Source organism: Crocodylus porosus, unplaced genomic scaffold (genome assembly GCF_001723895.1).
Source record: "Crocodylus porosus isolate Cpor-Errol unplaced genomic scaffold, CroPor_comp1, whole genome shotgun sequence".
Taxonomy (NCBI): domain Eukaryota; kingdom Metazoa; phylum Chordata; order Crocodylia; family Crocodylidae; genus Crocodylus; species Crocodylus porosus.
The window spans coordinates 45,739,367-45,761,645 of NW_017728951.1; the positions used below are offsets into that span (position 1 = coordinate 45,739,367).

A 22,279-nucleotide genomic window follows, 5' to 3' on the forward strand; every position below is an offset into this window, starting at 1 on the left:
GCCACCGAGCCCAGCCCCCGCCAGGAAGAGACCAGTACCACCCAGGCCCCAGCTCTCAGTGACAGCCTGCCCTTGCCCTGCACAGATCCAGGGGCACACACCACCCATGCCCTCCTGGAGTGCGTGCAGGGCAGGAACTGCTCCCCATTTCCCCCATGTCCTCCAGATGAGCTGCTCGTGGCTCCATCCCATGCCCTGCCCTGGCTGAGCAGCTGTCTGCCCCAGCCCCACTCCATCCCTCACCATAGGGGCCTCGATCTGCCCACCCCATGCCCCTTTCTTCCCCCCACTGCTTCCCCCACACCAGATTTACCAGCCCCAACATTGGTCTTCAAGCTGCCCAGCTGCATATCTGAATCAGATAGGTATTGGCCGAGATGGATCCTTCAAAATTGGCCATGGGTATCAGCCCAAAAAAAAATCTCTGTTGCTGCACCCCTAGTTAATACACTTTACTATTTAGCATCAAGGTCCATATTGGAAATCCCAATAACATGCAAGAAACTTGTCTTTAAAATGTTCAAGAGGATGCTGGAGGTTCAATTTTTGACATAATGCAATTCTAAAAACTCAGTTAACCTTTTTTAAATCATAGCAAAAACCTATCCAATTAAAAACCTATTTAACATCAAAGAAAGTAAATTAAAAAGAATACGGCTGTAACAAATTTTGAACAGATGTGGAATAAGTCGGCAAGTTTATTTTTAATGCAAGTTTTGTTATATTTTTTTAAATAGATGTTCCTGCTGAAAAGCACAAAACGTAGAATGGGGTGGCTCATTAAAAGGAAGAATTTCTAATGAGCTTCACAGAACGGGTCATATTTCAACTGGCAAGCACTCTATTCAAATTCTAAATGTAATACTAAAGTGCCAGAAAAGCATCAGCAGGGATTATCCTCTGCAATGTAGCACTATTTCGTGTTAATGTGTCTCTCACATAACTGGTTACAAGGAAGCACTTGTAAAGATTTTTTATTACTCCCACCTGCCCCCTTACCAAAATGGTTCATTGGTACCTGTCTTAGGGCTTCCATTTCTTCACTAGCCACTCTTTTCTCTGAGGAAGTATTCTTCAGTTTGGACTCCGCAAGTTCCAGCTCAGTTTGAAGTTTATCCACCTCTTTGATTACTTGGTCTCTCTCGCTCATTATGAGGCGATACTCATTGAAAACAGAGTCTCTCTCTTCCTTGTACTTCTCTGCATCCTTTGTTGCCTTCAACTGCATTGTTTTGAACCGTGTCACCTCTGACTGTAATCGCTCCATCTCCCTCTGCATCTCCTTGTTCTGCACAGTGGATTTGCTTAGCTCCTGCTGTACTGACTCAAACCTTGGAAAAAAAGACACAAAGGTACTTCCATCATTCTACATTTTTTCTTTTCCCATTTCACTATAGAATTTTAAAACTGCACTATTTTTCAACCAAGTCTGCCTTCTCTCTTCAGAACTATGGTCCATCAAGCCAGGATCTACCTCCAGTCTAATGATACTGAAAATTTGGGGTTGTTATAATGGTTGGGGCTACAAGTTTTTGACCAATAAAGGAAAAAAGCGATATGAGGTAAGACTTGGGAATTCAGAAAGAACAAGGTATAAAATGGAAATCAGAAATATTACAGAAAACAGCTGGTGTATAAATCAGTACGCTCTCACCCGAAATAAATATATTTCGCTTGAGTCCATTCAGTGCAGAAGAAAAGCAGCAGCAGAGAGAAAAAATGGGGTCCCAGATAAGGATGTAAAAAGTGTCAGAAAGTCCTTCTGTGATCATTGCAGATCACCTCTCTTATGGATACAGACCCCAACAATTAGAACAGTTTGCTTCAATTTATACACAAGAGAAGTACAAAAAATAAAGTGGAGCATGCTCTGAGTCACCTTTCATAGCAAAATAAAGGGAAATCCAGGGCAACTGAAAGATAATCAATTTTAACTGACACAAGCAGCAATTTTTAAACATAACACATGGAAAACTTGTGGAACTTATTGCCAGTTTGGTATTTTAGGGCAGAAAATTAATTAGGTTAAAAAGAATTAATCTCCACATGAATGACAAGAACAGCCACAGGTGTGTTATATATATCTATATTGATGTTAATACAGATATGGATATATCTCTCTCTCTGTACTTGTGGGGCATGAATCAACACAGCTGGAAAATAGGAAGAAACTTTCTATGAGCTAATTACACCATAAACTTGCAATGAGAGTACCTTTGTATATTCTTCCTTCCTTTTTGAAGCTATTGGTTACTTCCCCTCTCAGTGACTAAGTCTTGTCCAGTATGCCAACTCCTATAAGCTCCTGGCATATTTTGTCTTGAATTCACACCATACCATGTTATGAAAATAGCTCTTGCCCAAGCCAGGCTTCCTGTTCTATCCACAGAGTCAGAGCAACATGTGGAGCTGCTGTTACAAGAAATGACTGGCTGAACTACAGTAAAGGCCGATTTTGTGAATGGTGGCCAGTGCCTCAATGACACACTGATTATTTTCATGCTACTTTTAGCAATCAGTTTCCTAGCCAGTAAAATGTATTTCTTAGGAGTGCACCAATAAAGATTTTCTTAGCTGATACTGATAGCCAATGATTAACCAACCATATTGGCCAATGCGGATCCAATAACCAATATTTAGTAATAGTGCAAGGCATCTTAAACTACTGACATAAATAAACCTTTTTGTTTGTTTGTTTTGCATTTATAAACACACATGCTCCAGCCCTTGATGAGGATGCAGGTGAATGCCTTATTTCCATGCACCCCTCACTCACGGCTCCTACCTCCAGCCCTGCTCCCCATGCTGCCGACCCAGGTGGGCAACATGGACCCTCATGCAGACAGCAGTGTCGGGTGCATCTAGAGCCCCAAAGCAGGCCGCTGCCTGAGTGCCGGTGGGCCCTGTGCAGCCAAGCTCCTGTGACTGCTAGGGAGAAACCACTTTCACAAAGGTGCACAGTGGAGCCAGATTTCCCTCAAGCTGCGCCTTATCCTGTCCATGCACAGCCCAATATTTCTGTGGTGACCCCAGTGGTCAGGCCCCTGCTCTGCATGTCATGGCAGCAGCAGCAGGAGTCAGTAACAGTCCCTTTGATGCTGAGCACGGTGCCCTATGACCATTCCCTGGTGCCCCCGTCCATTGCTTGCCAAGACCTGTAGTCTGCCATGGGTTCAAGCCAGTGGCAGAGTTTGGGGACTGGACTACCTGCCAGGGTGCTCCAGGCACATGGCTAATTATCAGCTACAATGACCAAATAAAGCCAATAACATTTTTCCTTTTATCAGTGTTGATCCGATAGCCAACCAATATAATGGCGTACCCCTAGCATTTTTGACTTTAGGAAAAGAAACTGAGACTGATCCAGTGAACACCCAGTGAATCAACATCCAATAATCATGTACTTGCTTTAAAAAAAAGTACAAGAGGAATAAAAACAGAAGAAATTACTCAATCTAATTAACCTGCTTGCACATACTTCCAAGAAACAGGGCTGTATTTCCCAACATCTTCTCTGACTTTATGTTTGTTCACTGTTAAGCCTGTGCAACAGACTTTGCAAGAAACTTCAGTTCTTCATAAGATCTCTTTTTACTCAGTGTACAGTAGTGGTTTTGAACCTAGACTTGATGGCCCAGGTGGCCCCTTCCTGTTTTATGTTCCTATTTCACATGCCATGACATTATGTAAATCCAGGCAGGTAGATAATAGAATTTAGGTAGGAGACAGGCCATAGCATTTACTACTTCTCCATGTGGGGTGTTCTGTAGGACAGGTCTAGAACAAGGATGTTCCATGCCTGTCAATGCCACCCGAATTTCAATATCCCTCACATGCGGCAAGTTATGCAGTAGCATAACTAGGACTGGGCGAATGGGGCATTAGCTCTGGGAACCAATTTAGAAGGGATGTTCACGCTGTGGGGGCTGCTGCAGCTGGAGTACAGGGAGCTCATTTCTCAGCTACAGCTGCCCAAGCCCATGCTACTGTCATAGCAGTATTAGCAGCAGCCACTACCACCAGAATGCAGAAACTGTTCCATAGTAGGTGAGATTTCCCCACCTCCCCCATTCTCTAGTACTTAGCACAATACCTGCCTCCCATTCCCTCTCCCTCATCTCTACCCGGGGCATCAAAATAGTTAAGATATGCCCTTCATGCAACTTCACACACCTCCAGGAGTCCAATCATCCTGTGTAAAAAAGTATGACATGTTTTTCTTCATCAATTTTCAACTGAGGTATGTCACACCCGCATAAATCACATTGAAAAAATATATCTATGCAGGAAACATCTTCCTCCATTGATAAAGAGGCCTAGATTCACAGGATAATGGGAGGTACTTGGAAAAAGTATGTGTCAATCCGGGATGTTTGTCTCTGACCTTTTGAACAGACTGTGGCTAGCCTTCATCTCTGAAAACAGAGACTTCAACCATCTGTAGACTCTCTTCTCAGCCTTAGTTATACAGTTATTCCTTTGTCAGTAATGATGTATGCTTTAACGGAAGCCAGGAACAGATTAGGAGTAAGTGGGTGTATCTACACGACACATTTTCTACGGAGTTTCTTTATCAGCATCTACACATGAAGTGCTGTTAGGATGGGGTAAACTAATTAACTCCACCACAAGTTAGCACTTGTAAACACAAGTACTATCCTGTGGTGGAGGTTTTTTTGCTCTGCAGCAATATACATGTAGAGGGCTGCCTAGGGCATAAGGGTGCCCCAGTGCAGGGTTAGCCACAGCAGGTACCCCCCAAACTGAAGCACCCTCGTAACCCCAGCCAGCCCCTCTGCAGCATGGTTTCATAGTTGATCTGCTTAGGTCCCTTCGGACCCTACCAAGTCCGACCCCCTGCCATGGGCAGGAAAGAATGCTGGGGTTAAACAACCCTGGCTAGGCGGCTGTCTAGCCTCTTTCCGAAGATCCCAAGGGTAGGGGCAAGCACACCTTCCCTAGGAAGTTGGTTCCAGCTCCTAGCCGCCCTGACAGTGAAGCAGTGCTTCCTGATGTCTAGCCTGAACCTACTCTCAGTCAGCTTACGGCCGTTATTCCTTGTAACTCCTGGTAGTGCTCGGGAGAACAGGGACTCTCCCATTGCCTGCAGGTCCCTCTTGGCAAATTTGTAGGTGACCACAAGATCCCCTCTCAGCCTTCTTTTGTGGAGGCTGAACAGGTTCAGGTCCTGTAGCCTCTCCTCATAGGGTCTGCCTTGCTGCCCCCTAATCACGCGAGTGGCCCTCCTCTGGACTCTCTCTACACTATCCACATCCCTCCTGAAGTGCGGCACCCAGAACTGGATGCAGTACTCCAACTGCAGCCTGGCCAACGTTACACAGAGGGGGAGGATCACCTCCTTGGACCTGCTCGTGATGCATCTATGGATGCATGACAAGGTGTGGTTAGCATTCCTTACCGCGTTCCCACATCGGCGGCCCATGTTCATTTTGGAATCAACAGTGATTCCAAGATCCTTTTCTGTCTCTGTGCTGACGAGAAGGGAGTTCCCCAGCATGTAGGTATGCTGCTGGTTTTTCCTCCCCAGGTGCAATACCTTGCATTTGTCCTTACTGAAACCCATCCTATTCTCATCCGCCAAGCTCTGTAACCTGTCCGGATCTAGTTGTAGCCTGTCCCTCTCTTCTAGGGTGCTCACTGCTGTCCACATCTTAATGTCATCTGCGAACTTGAACAAGGTGCTTTTCACACCCCTCGTCCAAGTTGCTGATGAAGATATTGAACAGTGGGGGCAGGAGGACCAAGCCCTGGGGGGCCCCACTGCCCACGTCCCTCCAGGTCAAAAACGACCCGTCCACCACCTCTCTCCGGGTGCGGCCCTTCAGCCAATTTGCGACTCATCTGACTGTGTAGGTGTTGACACCACAGTTGCCTAATTTTTTTTTAATAAGGATGGGGTGAGAGACAGTGTCGAAGGCCTTCCTAAAGTCCAGAAAGACTACATCCACCGCGACACCTGCATCCAGGGCTTTAATGACCTGGTTGTAGAAGGCAACCAGGTTGGTCTGACAGGATCTGCCTCTAATGAACCCATGCTGATTGCCTCTAAGCATAATCTCCCCTGCTGGTCCCTTGCAGATGTGCTCCTGGATAGTTTTCTCAAAGAGCTTCCCCAGGACCAAGGTAAGACAAATGGGCCTATAGTTTCCTGGGTCCTCTTTCCACCCTTTTTTGAAAATGGGGACCACACTGACCCTTTTCCAGTCCTCTGGCACCTCACCAGAGCACCACGAGTGCTCGTAAAGCTGTGCCAGGGGTCTCGCAATGACCTCTGCCGGTTCCCTCAGCACTCTGGGGTGGAGATCGTCAGGACCTGCTGATCTGAACACCAGAAGATCCCTGACTAGGTCCTCACTGACCTTGGGCCTGGCTGCGCCTTCTCTAGGTCCGTCCGAATTCCCAGTGAGGGGGATGTCCCTGTCCCCGCTCAGAAAAGCCAGATCGGTAAGCCAGATCACAGCAGGCCTGGGAGTGGCTGATCCTTCAGGCTTCCTGCCATACTGGGCTGCTCTGACCTGGTTCAATGTGCTGCAGTCCCAGCAACATGTTCAAATGTAGCACCCAGAAGCAATAAACTCCAGCAAGATATGTGTAGAGGTGCCAAGTAACATGGTGCTAGAAATACCTGTGTCCACTTTGTGCTGATGCAGAGACCACTGGTACTACGTCTGAAAACCAGGTAAATATTTCTCTATAAAGGAGATTCAAAGAGCACACCCTGTTCAGCGTGTCCTCATGCATGTTGAGGCCAAGGGACAGCGCTAATCTAGATGAATACAGCCTTGGATTCCATTACAGGTCATGAAGATTTTCACTATGCTTGAGGTCGTCTTCATTGACCATTAGCAGAACAGAAACTCTACCTGGCAGGTTGCTTATGTTACAAGAGACTTGTCATCCATTAAGCCTGAAGTTCATTAAACCAAGCAGATAAACCTCTCACTTTTTCAAGTTTGGAACCTGGGATATACCTTTGATCCTATTACAACAGGCAGGAGGCAAGAATGATTCTAAAAGCAAAATAAACCCAAAAGGATTTTATGTTTTCTTATACAAAACTGAAGGCTAGTTCATACAGGCCTTCAGACTAAGATATAAAACTACTGTCCTCGAAAAGATTGTGCAGGACAGTGTTTTACCAACATACCTCTCCCCCACAATGCTTTCCAGTCCCCCTTTATATGGCCTTTTTTGCATGGCTATTAATATGCATTTACTGTACATACACACATGGTTATTGAAATATTTGTGAAGCTGCCCCAGTAAAAATGCCACCTAGTGTCACCAACACACTACATAAGAAATACCTGAAAAACTGACTCTACCTTCTAAGAGAAGAGGAATACTGTTGCTGGAAATGTATTGCTGTATCTCTCTGCTTCATTAACATATCGATCTGCTTCTGAAGGCGTCTGTTTTCCTCCTCTGCCTGTTCTAGACGGCTAAGGTCTGTATTGTGACTTGCTATTTTCTCATTGTACCGTTTCCTTAATGCATCATAATCCTTCTTCACACCCTCCAGTTTATCCATTGCTGTATCGTAGAGTTTATTTAGTATCTCTGATGAGCCATTTTGTTTCATAACCTAAAAAAGAAATGAAGTATGATTTTGATAAAAAGGTAACAAAAAATAATGCCCATAAGAGGTACAGATCTACCTATTTTACCTACTATCAGAGAAAGAAAAGTTCTTGCAGTTGCTTTTAGCTGTGAGGTTTCACCCTTGGCAGTGGTGGGACAGAAGTAGGGAAGAGAGGGAGAGGAGGGGGAAGCAAATGGAGTTTTCTTATACCTGGATGCAAATGGGGGTTGGGAAGCACAACTGACATTTCCTGGATGGTGTCTCTCCTGGGTGAGAGGCAGAGAAGCAGAAGTGAAGGGAGATGGGAAAGGGGAGGAAGAGTGGGGGAGTTTTCAAATTTTAGAATGCCTTTGGGGGGAGAAGGGGGGCTGGTTTGAGTTTTTTCTCCTGATCAGTGGGTTATTTGTTGTTTATTCTAAACTGCCCTGAGCCTATCTGGATGCCACGGGACATAAAACTAACTGCTACTACTACAACTAGTACTACTACTATGAAAATCACAGCAGGCCTGTTTACATCTAAAACTACTTAATTTTTGTATACTACTTTTCTCCTCAAACTTAATGTTCAAGAAAAAACAAATCTTCAAACTGAACTACCCACTTATAAAAGTGAATCTTTCTACATACAATATTTTTATCTTTGGATTTGTAAATTTGTGTGCAATACTGCACCCATATGAGTAGTCCAAAAAAGTAGCTTGTCTTAATCCAATAAAATAACTTTCAATTAAAAATAAACATACAATCAGGATAAAAAGTAACTAAAAGGTGCCAACAGTCTTATCAATGGAGCTTTTGAACAAATTGGATAATTTGCTGGTACAAAACAACTCTTAAAACAATGATTAACTCAGTAATGTAGTAGCGGTAATTTAGAACATTACCACAAAGTAGCATTCAGCAAAATGGCCAATCTTTATAATCACACTAGCAGTTACTCCAGCAATTTATATTTGAAGAGATTAAACGTTAATTTAGATACAATCTATACACAATCAAAAATGAATATTCATCCACAATAAAAAAGGTATTTAATCCAAAATCTACACATTTAGTACATGCGTTCAGAAAACCATTAATAAATATTAATAGGGACAACAACATGTTATGTTGACATGAATCTAATTTGGCCTAACCTAGATAGATTTAAAACTTCTAGACAACCTGAACAAAAGGACTGCTTCCACCAAATTAAAAAAACACACACATTGATTTTAAAATAAACAAAAAATATTTATCTCAGCTTTCATTTCATGTAACACAAGAGAAAAGAGAAATCTTGTAGACCACTTTCCATCTCATTTACAGTTATGCAGACCACCACCATAGCATTTGGAATTGGCCAGCTTCCCCTTGGCATGTATCATTATTACTAGCTCCCAATTTCCTGGTGCTTGAGCTTCAGGCGACTGAGCACTGAAAAGTCTCGATGCCCGAAGAATTAGCTTCACCTATTATGAGACTGCCAGCTCTCAGCAGACCACCAGTTGCCCACAGACTGCTGGTAACAGCTGACCTTGTATCCCCACAAGAGAAAGTGAGTCCCTTCTAACTAACCTACATGGGCAAAAACATCTAGTGTCAAAACTGAGCTGTTTGACTTCCAGTGAAGCTGACAAATGGATGTTAAAAGGCCTCTAGTTTAGGCAACTTAGCAAAATATTTAAGATAGGTATGTGTTTTCAGTTAGCCAACATAACTGCCTTACTGAACTGAGCCCTAGGCTCCATAGCCTTATATGGCTCCATATATTGGAAATCGTTTAAGCATTTTTGTATCTATCCCTATTCACAAAATGTTGTTGGGGTTTTCTTTTTGGTTGGTTGGCTGGCTGGTTTGGTTTTTATAATACTGGAACTCCGTAGTTTTAATGTCAAGCACATGCTTAAGAACCCTTCCTGGACTGGGGCCTTAATCATCACTGAACTACCTAAGAAAAACAAAACAAACAGTACTTGGGGCTAAATATTTGATACTCCCAGGGAGAAAAAAATTTTCCCACAGCCTAAAAGATAAGAAACCCTTTCTTGTTGAGAACATCTATACAATTATCTGATGCATCTAACAAAATATGGAGACAAGGCCAAAGATGCCAGGAGTTTTAGTACATTTAAAATAAAGACACTAAAACACACATGGGGGCTTGGAAGGGAGAGGAAAAGAAAATCTCACATACAGGAAGCACAGCAATATGGAAGATCTTCTACCCAAAACCTTACTATAAGGAGGAATACATAGTCTCAGCTGGAATAAAGGGGACACCCATGACAATAGAAAGCCTTACGTTTCTGCTGCTCATGTGTAAGCCAGTCTGCTGCTGCACAGTACAATAATGGCTATCCCATGCTAGGAGTAATCTGTTCAAAAGTGTCTGTTCCCTCTCACAGCTGGAAAGCTGTTTTGCTACAGTCTGATGATGGAGTGACACGTCATACGTCAACAAAAATAGAACATCATTAATCTGGATAAGAACTAACAAAGCCAAGTCAAGAATCTTGATGACATCTCCTCAAGACAACACAATTCAGTTTGCCATGCCAAAAGAAGCCACAGTGGTTTCCCATGAAGGGTAAAAGACAACATTTTGTTTTAAAAAAGTAATCATGAAGTTTCCTAGGATTGAATTACTTTACAAAAATCATGTAATGATTACTCCAGTATTGCACAGAGCAATCTCAAATTAAAGGACTAACATTAAGACCATGGGCCCTTCTACAGTAGGCTTTATTTTTCCATTTTCCAGAATAAGTAATGAAGGCACAGACTGATTACGTAGATTGCTTAAACTTATAACAGCACCACTGATTCCTGATGTAAACCCAGATTTCTTTTCTTTTCCTTTTTTATTTTATTTAGGAAACTATAGAAACAGCACTCTAACACTGCAGTAATAATACATAGGAATTGCATGAGTTATTACATATTTACGAAGGAAATAATATACAGCAATTTCTATAACTTATCATCTATACCATCAATGTTAGCTGGAACTGCCTCACTTCTTTATATCATGTAGCCGGAAAAATAATATCTACACCATATTTAGTCTACTTAGTATACCTACAGTACTGTTCTGGTCCGCCTGTACTGTTTAATATATATTCACACCCTAAAATTAACTTTACTTACTAGAGCTTCCAATGTTCCTCACCATTATTTATCCCATCCAGCTTCCCTCCCAGTTGGATTCCTAAACAATCCTTATTTTCAGACCCTCCCTCTTCTCCCCAGCCTCATTCATCCAAGCCAATTTTCCTCCCTTTTGAATTTCCAAATAATGCTTATTTTTGTATCCTTGACCCCTTTCATGAAATGTGGAGATTCACCCTAGCCCTCAGATGCAAAGGAATTTTTAATCCCACCACACCTGAATACCGAACTCCTTTCCAAGGAGGTTCCTACTAACTCCTACTCTAGGATGACACGGCAGTATATGTAGCTTGTCAGATACTGTTTTCTGGAGGGAGTTGTCAGAGCCATATTTCAGGCTTACGCCCTCCCCCCATTACACTATATTTATATTCCTCCCCCACCCCCTCACCCTTTGATTTTAGATTTGAAACGAGTCTTTACTTCCCCTGTTCTTATTTATTTTGGTTCCCAACATTGCTGGGGGTGGGGGGTTGCCCCCTTTGATATTCCTCCTTCCATTTTTCTTTTCTTCTCCCTCATACTATTATTCAGTCCCGTTCATATCCTCTTTAATTCCCCCAATATTGTGATTTCTTCCGTTCTCTTTGTTCTTGTACTTTGATAGCTTCTTTCTTCTTAGCTTAACAGTTTGCCATTCAGTATTATGGGGTTGCTTCTCATTGTCTGTGTTGGTCTCAGGTCAAGATTCTGGGGTGTTTTTTACTAAATTAGTTTCTCAAGGATTTTAAGATCTTCTTTTATTCCTTCATGAGGTACTGCTGTTCTTGATATGTAATACTTTTAAGAGGAAAATCTCATCTGTATCTTATATTAGCTTGCCTGAGAGATGCTGTAATTCTTCACTCAGTTCCTTTCTTCTCTTTAACGTTGCCTGTGACAATTCTTGAAACAGTTGTATTTTATATCCTCCCAAAGTAGGAACAAACATCTCGCTAGCCACCTTCAGAATTCTGTGCTTTGCTGTACATCATTCAAAACTAGCAAGCGAGCTAGTATTATATATCTTGGTTTGTTTAAATTGGGGGCCCGGGTGTAGAGACCTCTGTGTGCTTTGTCTGCAAGGCCTGTTGACTTTGTTTTCAGTTGTAGGAAGGAGAAGAATACACGCTTTAAATTCTTGTTATTTCTTTCATGATTTTCTATAATCTCAATTTTCTCTGCAAGCTCCTTTATTTTTCTCCCCCTTCCCCCCCAAATTGTCCTAATTTTATTTAAAAGATTTACTGTTAACTGCAGGTTTCCCTCCACCTTTATATCCAGGTCTATGACCCTGGCCCCAACTTCTTTTCTCTCTGCTTTGATCTTACCAAACTGTGCCTCCACAGAAGATTTTAAAGCTCTGATTTCTGAGACTAAACTCAGCAAAGTCCTCGCTGATCAAAGGGGCTGTTTTGTCTTTCTCCTTCTCTGCTCTGCCTGTACTGTTTTCCCCTACAGAAGCCTCTTTCGACTGCAGACATTGTGCACTGTTCTGAATGAGGATCTTCAAGCAAGTTTCTTCTGGGGAAGCAGCTTTTCAATTAGTTACCTTTACATGGGGTATGTAGCCTACAAGCAGGGAAAATGTTTTTTTTGGGAATTAAAGGGGGTCAGGTACATCAGCAATGTCTGTGGATTATGAAGTCTCTTCAATGGAGGTCTAGATTCAGGTAGCCATCTCAAGCCCCCCATAGATTCAGATTTCTAGTGAACCAACAACCCCTAGTACAATTCATAGTAAATACCATTCAAGTTAACAGGATGCCATATGAGTGGAGCAAGATGAAATACAAAGGAAAAACAAAACTAAACCACACCTATGTTTCTACTGCTTATTTTGACCTTTACTCTTCAAGCTTGGCAATTATTTTTGTTTGCATAGACTTTGTTTCTGAAACCTAACATTTGACTTGAAAGTTTGTCTCGTGAGTCATCCTAGAGTTAAGCAAGACATTCTATTTAACTGTTCTACATGTTACAGTAACCATTCTAACTAAATGATCAAACATTTCTGTACATGAACCACGGACTCGATGCCATTTTCAGGTTGCCCCCCCCCATCTCTCTTGCCTATTTTTCTCCTAAGTGTGTGAACTTTACTACTATAAAAATCCCTTTGGTGTTGAAACAGCTTAATTGTTACATACAGTTTAGAAGGTCCATTCTTTTATTCCTGAAAAGCTCTTTTTTTGGTTTGAAGTTTAAAAGCATTAATCAACCCATAGCATTGTTCTAACTGAATAGTGTCTGTGAACCTAAATAACCAAACTTTGTTCAATCATTCCCCTAACCTTTAAGGCGTCACTAGAATAAAGAAAAACTGTCATTCATTTTTTGTGATTCTTTCCAAATATAAACATAGTCTGGACTTTTGCATGCCCAAAGCAAATTTTGTCCCAAGAAATTCCTAAGATCTAGGGAGAAAAGCTTTATTATTTTTAAGCCTTAAATTAGACTTAACATAACAAAACAATTTTTATTCAGGTTAATAGAAGACAAGCTCCGAGCAAAGTGTTTTATTTTTCACAAGACAAATATAAACTCACTCTTCTAGCTATAAATTTAATGATGTTCAATAAAAATAAATAAATAATGAACAGTTAAATATTAACATATCTGCCCAGCATTACAATATCAGGGCAGATGTGTTTTGGTTTACTGGAGGGAGTGGAGGCAGTCATGGGAGGCAGGCTGCAGGGGGAGCAGGCATAGACATGGAGAAGCACAATGCAGGGTGGTAGTTGCAGGGGGCCCAGACATAGAGGGGATAGGCACAGGGGGACAAGGGGCAGCGGCCTGGCCTCTCCCCCCTCCCTGTAAAGATAGATTACTTTCTATTAATTACAATCTATACATGGAAATTTATAACAAATTTATAATTTTTCATGCATAGAATCTAACTGGGAGGAGGAGCATCTTAAATTGAAGTCATCTTTGGGTAATATGGTATAAACAGTAGCTCAGTCACATAAGGCTGGGAGTTGCCTGAAAACTCTCCTACTGTTTATGACACAAACTGCAAGCTACCTGCTGCTGTTGGCTACGTAGGTCCGTTATCTCTTTTTGATCCTCATCATGAAGTCTCTTCATTTCCTCACATGATTGCTGGAGATGGTTATGCTCTCGCACTAACTGTGTATTCTTCCTCTTCAAGGTATCCATGTCCTCCTTCAGCTGTGACTGGTCACTCAGCAGTCGACTATGCAATGTACTGCCAATAACACAGATAAATAGCACTTAGAGCAAAAAATTTCAAGCGAGTCTTCCCCATGCTAGTGCACTAGCCAAGGAAAAGTTTATTATTAAAAACTCAGATACAATTAAATTAATTAACCATTTCTTTATATTTGAATATTTCAAGTATCACAACTTCACTAAATACTACTGAAGACCAGAATAACCTTCTGGAGGTGAAGTATCTAGAACCCTCTACATCAAGAAAGATTCTAGATTTATGCACAAGGATTTCTTCAACCGAACTTTTCAATGATCAAGCAACTAAACAGACACCAAAGTAAATTTCCAAGTGTTAAAATATCTTGGAGTCAAAATAAATCCCATATATTCGCTGATACTTGCTCTTGACACTCCCTACCCCCGACTCCCCTCCTCTCCCTGTCTGCCTAATAGTTAAACAGAAAAACAAGACACTTTAAGTGTTCACTTAAAAAAAAAAAGTCTAAGCACATAAAGCTACCAGCAAACTTAGCAAAACTGGATTATAGCTTTTAATAGGTGACAGTAATACACTCTCATTTAAAAATTAAAAATCACATCCAAATTGTAATTCAGTTTCACTGTCCAACATTAGAGCAGACTGCTTTGGTGAAGAGCAAGACAGTATTATTAAATGGGGTTAAACGATTTACAATGGGATACAGTCAGGTTTTACTGCTTCAGAAAAATCACTATAATAAAACTGCTGCCTGTAGTTTCTTTTTTCTGAGTGGAATCAATTTGCAATAAGAAAAACCCTGTGAAACTGGTTTTTAACTCTTTAGGCACTCCTCCCTCTGTAAAAAAAATAAAAAAATAAAAGTTAGCTACATTTCCTACCCCCAATGAAGAACTAACAAATCACTAAGAATACAGCTTGTTCCAAAACTTAAACCTCTGGTAGATTATATTAAACTTAGGTTATCTTTACACTTGGTATAATCTGTTTTTTAGATGTTATATAAACTGTAAATTATTTGGAAAAGGGTTCTAGAAGACAGGAGAATAAATGCACAAAAAAGTATGAAAGTTGAAAAGCATGGCCTACTGCATGGGCCAACTTTTTTTGCAGACATGCCACAAATTAAGCTCCATGCCCTCCCTAGGTCCCAGTGATCTGCTTCCCATACAGTTTGCCACTTCTTGCTCTGTACTCCCTGTCCGATCTGTTGCTTTGCTTTCTGCCCCTTGCCTGCATCTCCTGCTCAAACTGCTGTTCTGTTTTCTGTTTCCTGCTCTACCTGCCTCTGTGCTGCCTGTCCCTTCCTGATATGCCATGTGCCGAGACTTCCTGCGCCACTTGTACCATGTGTGCTGTAAGTTGGCCAACCCTGACTTACTAGATTCTTTTTCTGCAAATGACAACATCTCCTAGGATGCCCATGATTTCTTTTTACACAGGCATCCAAAATTATCTTTTAAAAAAAAATACAGGTCTAGATCCAGTTGGATAAAAACTGTCTCAAGATCAGGGAAGTGTTAGATTTCAAAAGCTTTGATTAAGCATACAAAGTTGATACACTCAATTCATAGGTCAGGACCACATACTGATAAAAGCACACAAGTGCAGAGTGTATTTTTATTCAAGTAATGTATCCAAACCCAACCATGTCCATCCTTCCTCAGGAGGACTTGTTAAAGAACTTTATACATGAGACAAGTAGATGACGTGCTGAGCTCTAACAAAGCAGGCAACTTTCAAGCTAAGTACACACAGTCAAAAAACCTGAGGCTGAATTGATTCAATCTTTGTAGGTTAGTCTAAACTGCCTAGATTGAACCGAGAAGCAAGTGAATAAATAGTCACTTTTGATTCCAGAAATGCAGCCACATCCCTGCAGTGGTTCAGGCACAACCTAGGGGGCACTACAGCATGCCTCCCAGCCATTGCCAAAGGGAAGGAAGGGAAGCTGAGAGAGAAGCCCTCCAAGGCTTCCCCACCCCCCAGCTCAAGCAGAGGCAGGGAGTGGCCAGGCCCTAGCTGGCCCACTGAGTATGATGGGGGAGGAGGGGGGAGAGTAATAAACCCTCAACTTGGCCTGCACTGCCCCCAGCCAGGGCCTGTCACACTGAGGTGGGGGGGAGAAGGGGGGGGATGATCTCTGCTCAGGTGGAGAGCAGGGAAAAGCCTGGAAGGGATTGCCTCCCCACAGCCAGGCAGACCACAGCTGGGGTCTGGTATAGGGCAGGGAGGGGTTTTAACCTGCCTCCCACCAGCCTGTGGGGCTGGGCTGGGGCCTGACCACACACCCACCTACACTTGAACTGGGAAAAGCCTGGCAGAAGCTGCTCCCCCACCCCCAGCTGGGGTCCTGTGCAGGCCAGGGAAAGGGTTTAAATCCCCTTCCCCTTGGCATGCTGGCCCCAGGCCAGGACCTGGCCACACCCCCTGGCTCTCTGCTCCAATGCAGAACAGAGCAAAAACTTGGAGGGCTGTCCCCTGCCTGGGGTCCGAAGCCAGGTTCCAATCTCCATCCCCTTCTCAGCCAGCTGGAGCAGCGATCCCCAACCCTCCTGTGCTAGAACAGACAGCACAGCCCAGGGCTCCAAAGCATCCTGCAATGCTGAGGGACTGAGTTAACTTGAACAGGGAGGGGGTCTGGGACAGAAGTTCTATAAACCAATTTGACCTAAAGCAGTTCAGGCTGATATACATTCAACCACGTTTATCTTAAATCAGTTTTGGCCATTTTGAAAAAGGTTTAAGTGCACTAAACCTCTGCTGTGTTACAGATTTGAACCAGTTTCTGATCACTTGTATTAGTTTGTGTAACTTCTGATCCCAAGCCTTAAGGAGCAAAATCTTAAGTATCAGTCCAAATGTTCACAAATGGCTATTAACAGCCCTGAAATTCAGGGTAGCTTTTTATCTGATAATGCAGCAGAGATCCAACTACCTCATGTCCCATGCAGTTACATGATTTGGGATTGCTGGCTCTCCATACTTTTATTGCATGTTACTTACTGATAAAAATCTGCCTCTTTGGCGGCTTCTTCACATCTTTTTAGCGTCTTGGTATGTTGATTCTGCAGAGACTGTAAATCTGACATGGCCTTCATGCACTGTATTTTTAATCTTTCATAATCATGATTTGGTTTAGGGCTGGGTCTGCCGTGGAAGGAGAAATTAAAACCAGATTTCAAATCAACAGAGTAATCAAGGAACTGTAAAATGACCATGCAGTTCTAGTTAGTAAAAAGCACCCCAAATCTTGCAATTGTTATAAATACTGTGGCTTTTAAACAGTGAGTGGCAAAAATAAATTATGCATGAACCAACCCTTTGTCAATGCATGGCAATTGCAAAACAACAAGAAGAAAAAATCCCTATAATTCTCTTCTGAGATATTAATTTCTCTATATAGTATATGTATAATATTTAAGATATCCAGAACATTAGAATTTATACAGGAAATTAAGCAGCATATAAAATGTGGAATCTATACACACAGAGATTTTTTTTTTTTTTATAGTGTAAGGCTCACAAATCTCTTTAAACATGAATGAAATTTAAAAAAATACTTAAAAACAATTGCAGATTCTTGAGGGTCTAGTTTCTGCTCTAGAAAAACTGAGAACCATAAAGGCTGCCAATTCTAGGCTATTATGGACTGACAGGGAGAAGTGAACTTTGGACTGAAACACCTGGATAAGAAAACATCCTGCTAGCAGGCTCTATGTAACCCAGAGTACAAGACTACACATTGTAAATATTAATGAAACATGTTAATGAAACAAAGAAAAACTCAAAATGGATGGGAAAGGCTTAAAATAAAACAGACTGTAAATGTTACCATTTTAATCTCAAAAATGTCATAAAACAGGGAAGTACTATTATCTCCACTGTAAAAAAAATAGGAGGAAAGATTACAGGGATGTAAGAAGGTGTAGACATAAGATAGGCAAGATATGTAGACATAACCTAGCCACCTTTAATCTGGGTAACTCAGATACTGGCAGGAATGAAACTGTTATAGCACAACCTTCTACTGCTCAGTATGTACCCAGCACCTTGAACTAATTTATACAGATTGTATTGAAGCCTGTGCACATCATGCCAGCTAGTAGTTTAAAGCTGGCCTGAGTCATGCAGTGTAGACATATTCAAATGACTTATCCAAGGTCACTGAGGCAGCTTATGGCAAACCAGGGAATTGAAACCATTACCAGTCTTAAGCTAGAATTTATACGAGCTACAAAAAAGTGCACTTACTGCAAAGCAATATAACCACTCTAAGGAGACTCTGCTTTCATTAACAGAAATTCTGATTTACTGTATATTTCAGACTTAGGGTACTTCTCCTATGGACAACAGCATTATTACAGGATAAACCTGTCACCCCTACTACAATCATAGTTCATTCTTTTTTTGCTGGGTTAGCCTGTTAGCACTGTTTTTTTCAATGAATTCAAATAGGTACCTACTTAATGCATCTAACATTTTATCCACTTATTTTAAACTCATGCTGCTATATCTAAGTGTTATGATCTTATTTTAAACTATTATAAATGAACGACAACAAAGGCCAGACTCAAATTTAACTGTATATGTCAGCCCAAAATTTTACTTAAAAATATATCCCCATTCATTTTTAATAAACTCTACTAATGGCCAATAAATAGGGCTGTGCAAAGATTTGGCCCAATTTGGTGGCTGAACCTCTGAATTCGAATCAAATCAGAAGACCCTTTAATCTCTCAGAATCGAACTGGAACACTCCAAATTGATTTGGAAAGATTTGGTGAGTCAGACATTGACACAGCTTTAAGTGTTTTTTCTACATACCTCTAGGTAGCAGGCAGATCATGAATGCTGTGATGCTGGGGTGCATGGAGTGTCCCACAGAAGCACGGGGGGCTCCCCAGTGCACTCAGTAGCGGACCCAGTGCTTCTGGTCCACTTCCAGGTTAGCTGCCAAACACGTGGGAGATCCCCCCCCCCCGCACTCTTGTAGGATGCTCCATCCACCCCACCACTGAAGCGTTCGTGAGCTGTACCTGGTATTTCAAGGTATGTAGAAAAAACATTTAAAGCTGTGTCTATGTCCAAATCGCCGATTCTCCAAATCAGCATCAACTCTTCAGATTCAGATTAACTGAATCAGGGACAGTGATCCAAATCAACTAATCCAATGACTGTCCCCGATTTGGGCTGAATCCAAATCTCATAGTGGCCGCTTCACACACCCTGATCAATAAGGTGCACAAAATGTGTGTCAATCAAGAAATCTTAAAAGGGTAGACATTAAACCTATACCAGAGTAGACTAAGATGGGTGTTGGGGGGAAACAGGAGGGAAAAAAACCCAATAAAATTACCTGTCTTGGCTAGTAGTTGACTATGCACCATGAAACTGAAGCATGCATGCTCATGTGTGCACACAAGCAAAACAGACTTACTGTAAGATAATTTGGGAGAAAAAAACTTGTTGGAAAACCTGAGATCATGTGAAATACTGATAATTTCTGGTTTACCAACACTTACTAGCAGAATTTTTTCTTATGTGCTTTCAGCCTATAAGCTTTTAAATCAACTCTAAACTGAATTCTTTACTGTTTGTCTAGATAGCCACAATATTTTTCTAAGACTGAATTTTCTGGTTTCACAATGAAACTTTTGACAGTTGCTCATGTGATCTTTCTCCTGGGTCTCCTAAAATTGTACAATGTAGGCAATGAACAGAGCTTACGGAACTCTCTGCTTTCTTTTTGACATTACTTAGTTTCCTATCGAATTTCCTCAGTTGCCAGTAAAGGGCACATTTCTTCCACATCCTCCACTTCAACCCCTATCCTAAATGATTACACTGCAAATTCAGCCTGAAAAGTAATTAGAGTTCCTTCTGCCTCATACACAGACACCAGCAAAGATTCTGGAACTCTAACTTAGCTGGCAGTTCAGCTGATGAGGGAGGATGAAAACAGTTTTGCACAGCTGAATTGCTGAAAGAAGTATAAATAAAATAGTGATCCTATAAAATTTACAAACCCAACAATGTATACACATAATACCAAGGCATCTTATTTTAGGGACAATATTTTTTATTTGCTCTGTAGCACAAGGTCTTCACTTAAAAATTAATCTAATAGAATATCTGAGCTTCCAATGGCAAAACTCAGACTTTGAAAAACAATATTTTGTACTTATTCTCCCTTTAGGAATGCCAAGCAAAAGAAGAGTGCTCTATGAAAAATGATCATTATCAACTGTTATACAAAGACGTTCCTTCTTAAAATATAATCCAAACTATCAAAAATAGAATTAATTCTGCAACTGTTTACATCTTTGACAGAAACACTCATAACCTTAGTATTGATTTAAATAAGACTTTAGGGTAAAGTAATTGAAAGCAGTGCCATCTGTCCAAAACAATCATTACAATTATGTTAAATGAAGTTCAGTTTAAATCCTGCTGAATGCATTACAGCTTACTGAGTACCATTAGCATATGTTCACATTAAGCTTGCAACCTAAAATGTATATTCTCATAAACTATTTCAGTATGCAAGATTTAATCAATGAGCAACTGATAAGCTACTCTCATAAGCAAATGCCAGCATTTCTTTACATCACTAAAATGATGATGTGTATATGGCTATTTCTTCACTTATAAACCCCAGTGAAGCTAATATCTAGAGCAAACACAGGATTTGTAGTGGACTCCTATAAATAAATAAAAAAACACAATATAAGTTTCCACAAGTTGATCTACTTATGCAAAAGTCAAATTAAATACAATGGTACTGGGGCTTGGTGTTGTAGATCAGCAGTTCTCAACCAGCAGGCTGCAACTGTCTGGTCAGTTGTGGACATGGTATGAGTGGGCCACATGGTCAGATTCAGAGCAGGATCAACTGATACCCTTCTCCCTTCCCTGAATACTTCCCCTACCATGATTTTCTGTGTATGTTAGTTCCAGAAGAGGAAGGAGCATATAGTCATCTTACAGCAGCACTGCAGGCCTGCTTATCAGCATAGCTGAGAGATGGGGACATGCAAACATAGCTATATTGTACCTGTTGTGAATCTAGCACATACAGAACTATGTAGTGTGTTTCTACTGTGTGCCTGACAAGTGTACTGTAAGAGAGGTAAAGCTGTCAGACTGTGCAGGAAAAAGGTAGACAATGATGTGGGAAGCAAGCAGGGGTAAGAGCTGGGAGTGGGCAATACCCTGCCAGAAGCCTGAAAATGTTTATGTTCATTACCTCACCCCCACTCGCAATCCTGCATGTGCTCCAAACAGCAGCTTTCATTTTTTGTGTCAGTTCTCTATAGCAGAGGTTTTCAACCTTTTTTTATACCCCTGGAGGCCCCCTTTTTAATAAGTGTACGGGGGGGGGGCATGGCGAGAGACTGGACATGGGGGTGAGGGGCACAAGTGAATGGACACAGAGTGGGGGCATGGCGAGTGGCAGCAGTGCAGCGTCTGTGGCCCTGCTCTCTCTCCACCCAGGGCCTGCTCCTGTGAGCCAGCAGTGGGGGTGGCAGTGCTCCATCCTTGCCCACCCCCGTGTACCCACAGGACCTTTCAAAGTACCCCCAGTTGACAACACCTGCTCTATATTCAAATCCAGATTTAGGCAAATTCCACTGGTTTTATAAGAGTTCTGCCTGAGTAAGGACAGAGTGAAAGGTATAGAAGAATTTCAAAATTGGCCTAAAATTGGAGGTAATGTTACTCTGCCATCCTTTGACAAAATATATTAACAGTCAAAGTGTTCTATGCTCATTGAACAAGCCTGACACCAGCCCCGTGAGAAAAGGCAAGATAGTTAAATAAGGGGATGGGTACTGGGAAAGAACACTTTCCCTTTTTCAGGTCACCAGTCCAAATCCTGAATGCATTCATAAGGACTATAAGTTAATAGTTAAGCTGTACTACTGATAACAGTATACATCACAGTGGTATCCCACAATCACCAAAAAAAAGAAACGAGGCAGAAAGCAGCTAACCAATTTCTTTAAGAACTTCCATAGACCTGTGCTTTGCAGCTGGATTTCAGTCTGTGACGGTGGTATTTGTTCAAAACGTTGCCCTGAGTATACTATACTGAGACAAGAATTTACTAGAATTTCATTAGTCAGGGTGAAAACCAGCTGGACACCCATACCACTGGAAATCCAGGTTTTTAAACATAATCATATCCTTGCTGTCCAAAAATAAATCACTTAGGTCTCCCACACAGCTAATCACTTCTGGCCTCTTAACTTCACACTCTCAATGTCCCACTCCCCCACCCCTGCCACCGTTCCTGTAATAATGGATTGCTGGACAGTCCCTTCTCTAAATCAAAACAATGAGTATAGGGGGCTGTCTAACATT

General features: G+C 41.6%; 1 protein-coding gene across 1 annotated transcript in view; it reads right to left on the reverse strand.

The window, feature by feature from the left end:
• Positions 1-22,279, reverse strand: part of DLG5 (discs large MAGUK scaffold protein 5) — a 193,797-nt gene that overhangs the window by 64,665 nt on the left and 106,853 nt on the right. Inside the window, exons 4-7 of the mRNA XM_019555846.1 lie at positions 16,919-17,062; positions 13,765-13,948; positions 7,347-7,606; positions 1,019-1,331 (exon numbers count right to left, since the gene is read on the reverse strand). Coding sequence (XP_019411391.1) covers positions 1,019-1,331; positions 7,347-7,606; positions 13,765-13,948; positions 16,919-17,062 — 901 coding nt within the window. The remainder of the gene's footprint in view (positions 1-1,018; positions 1,332-7,346; positions 7,607-13,764; positions 13,949-16,918; positions 17,063-22,279) is intronic.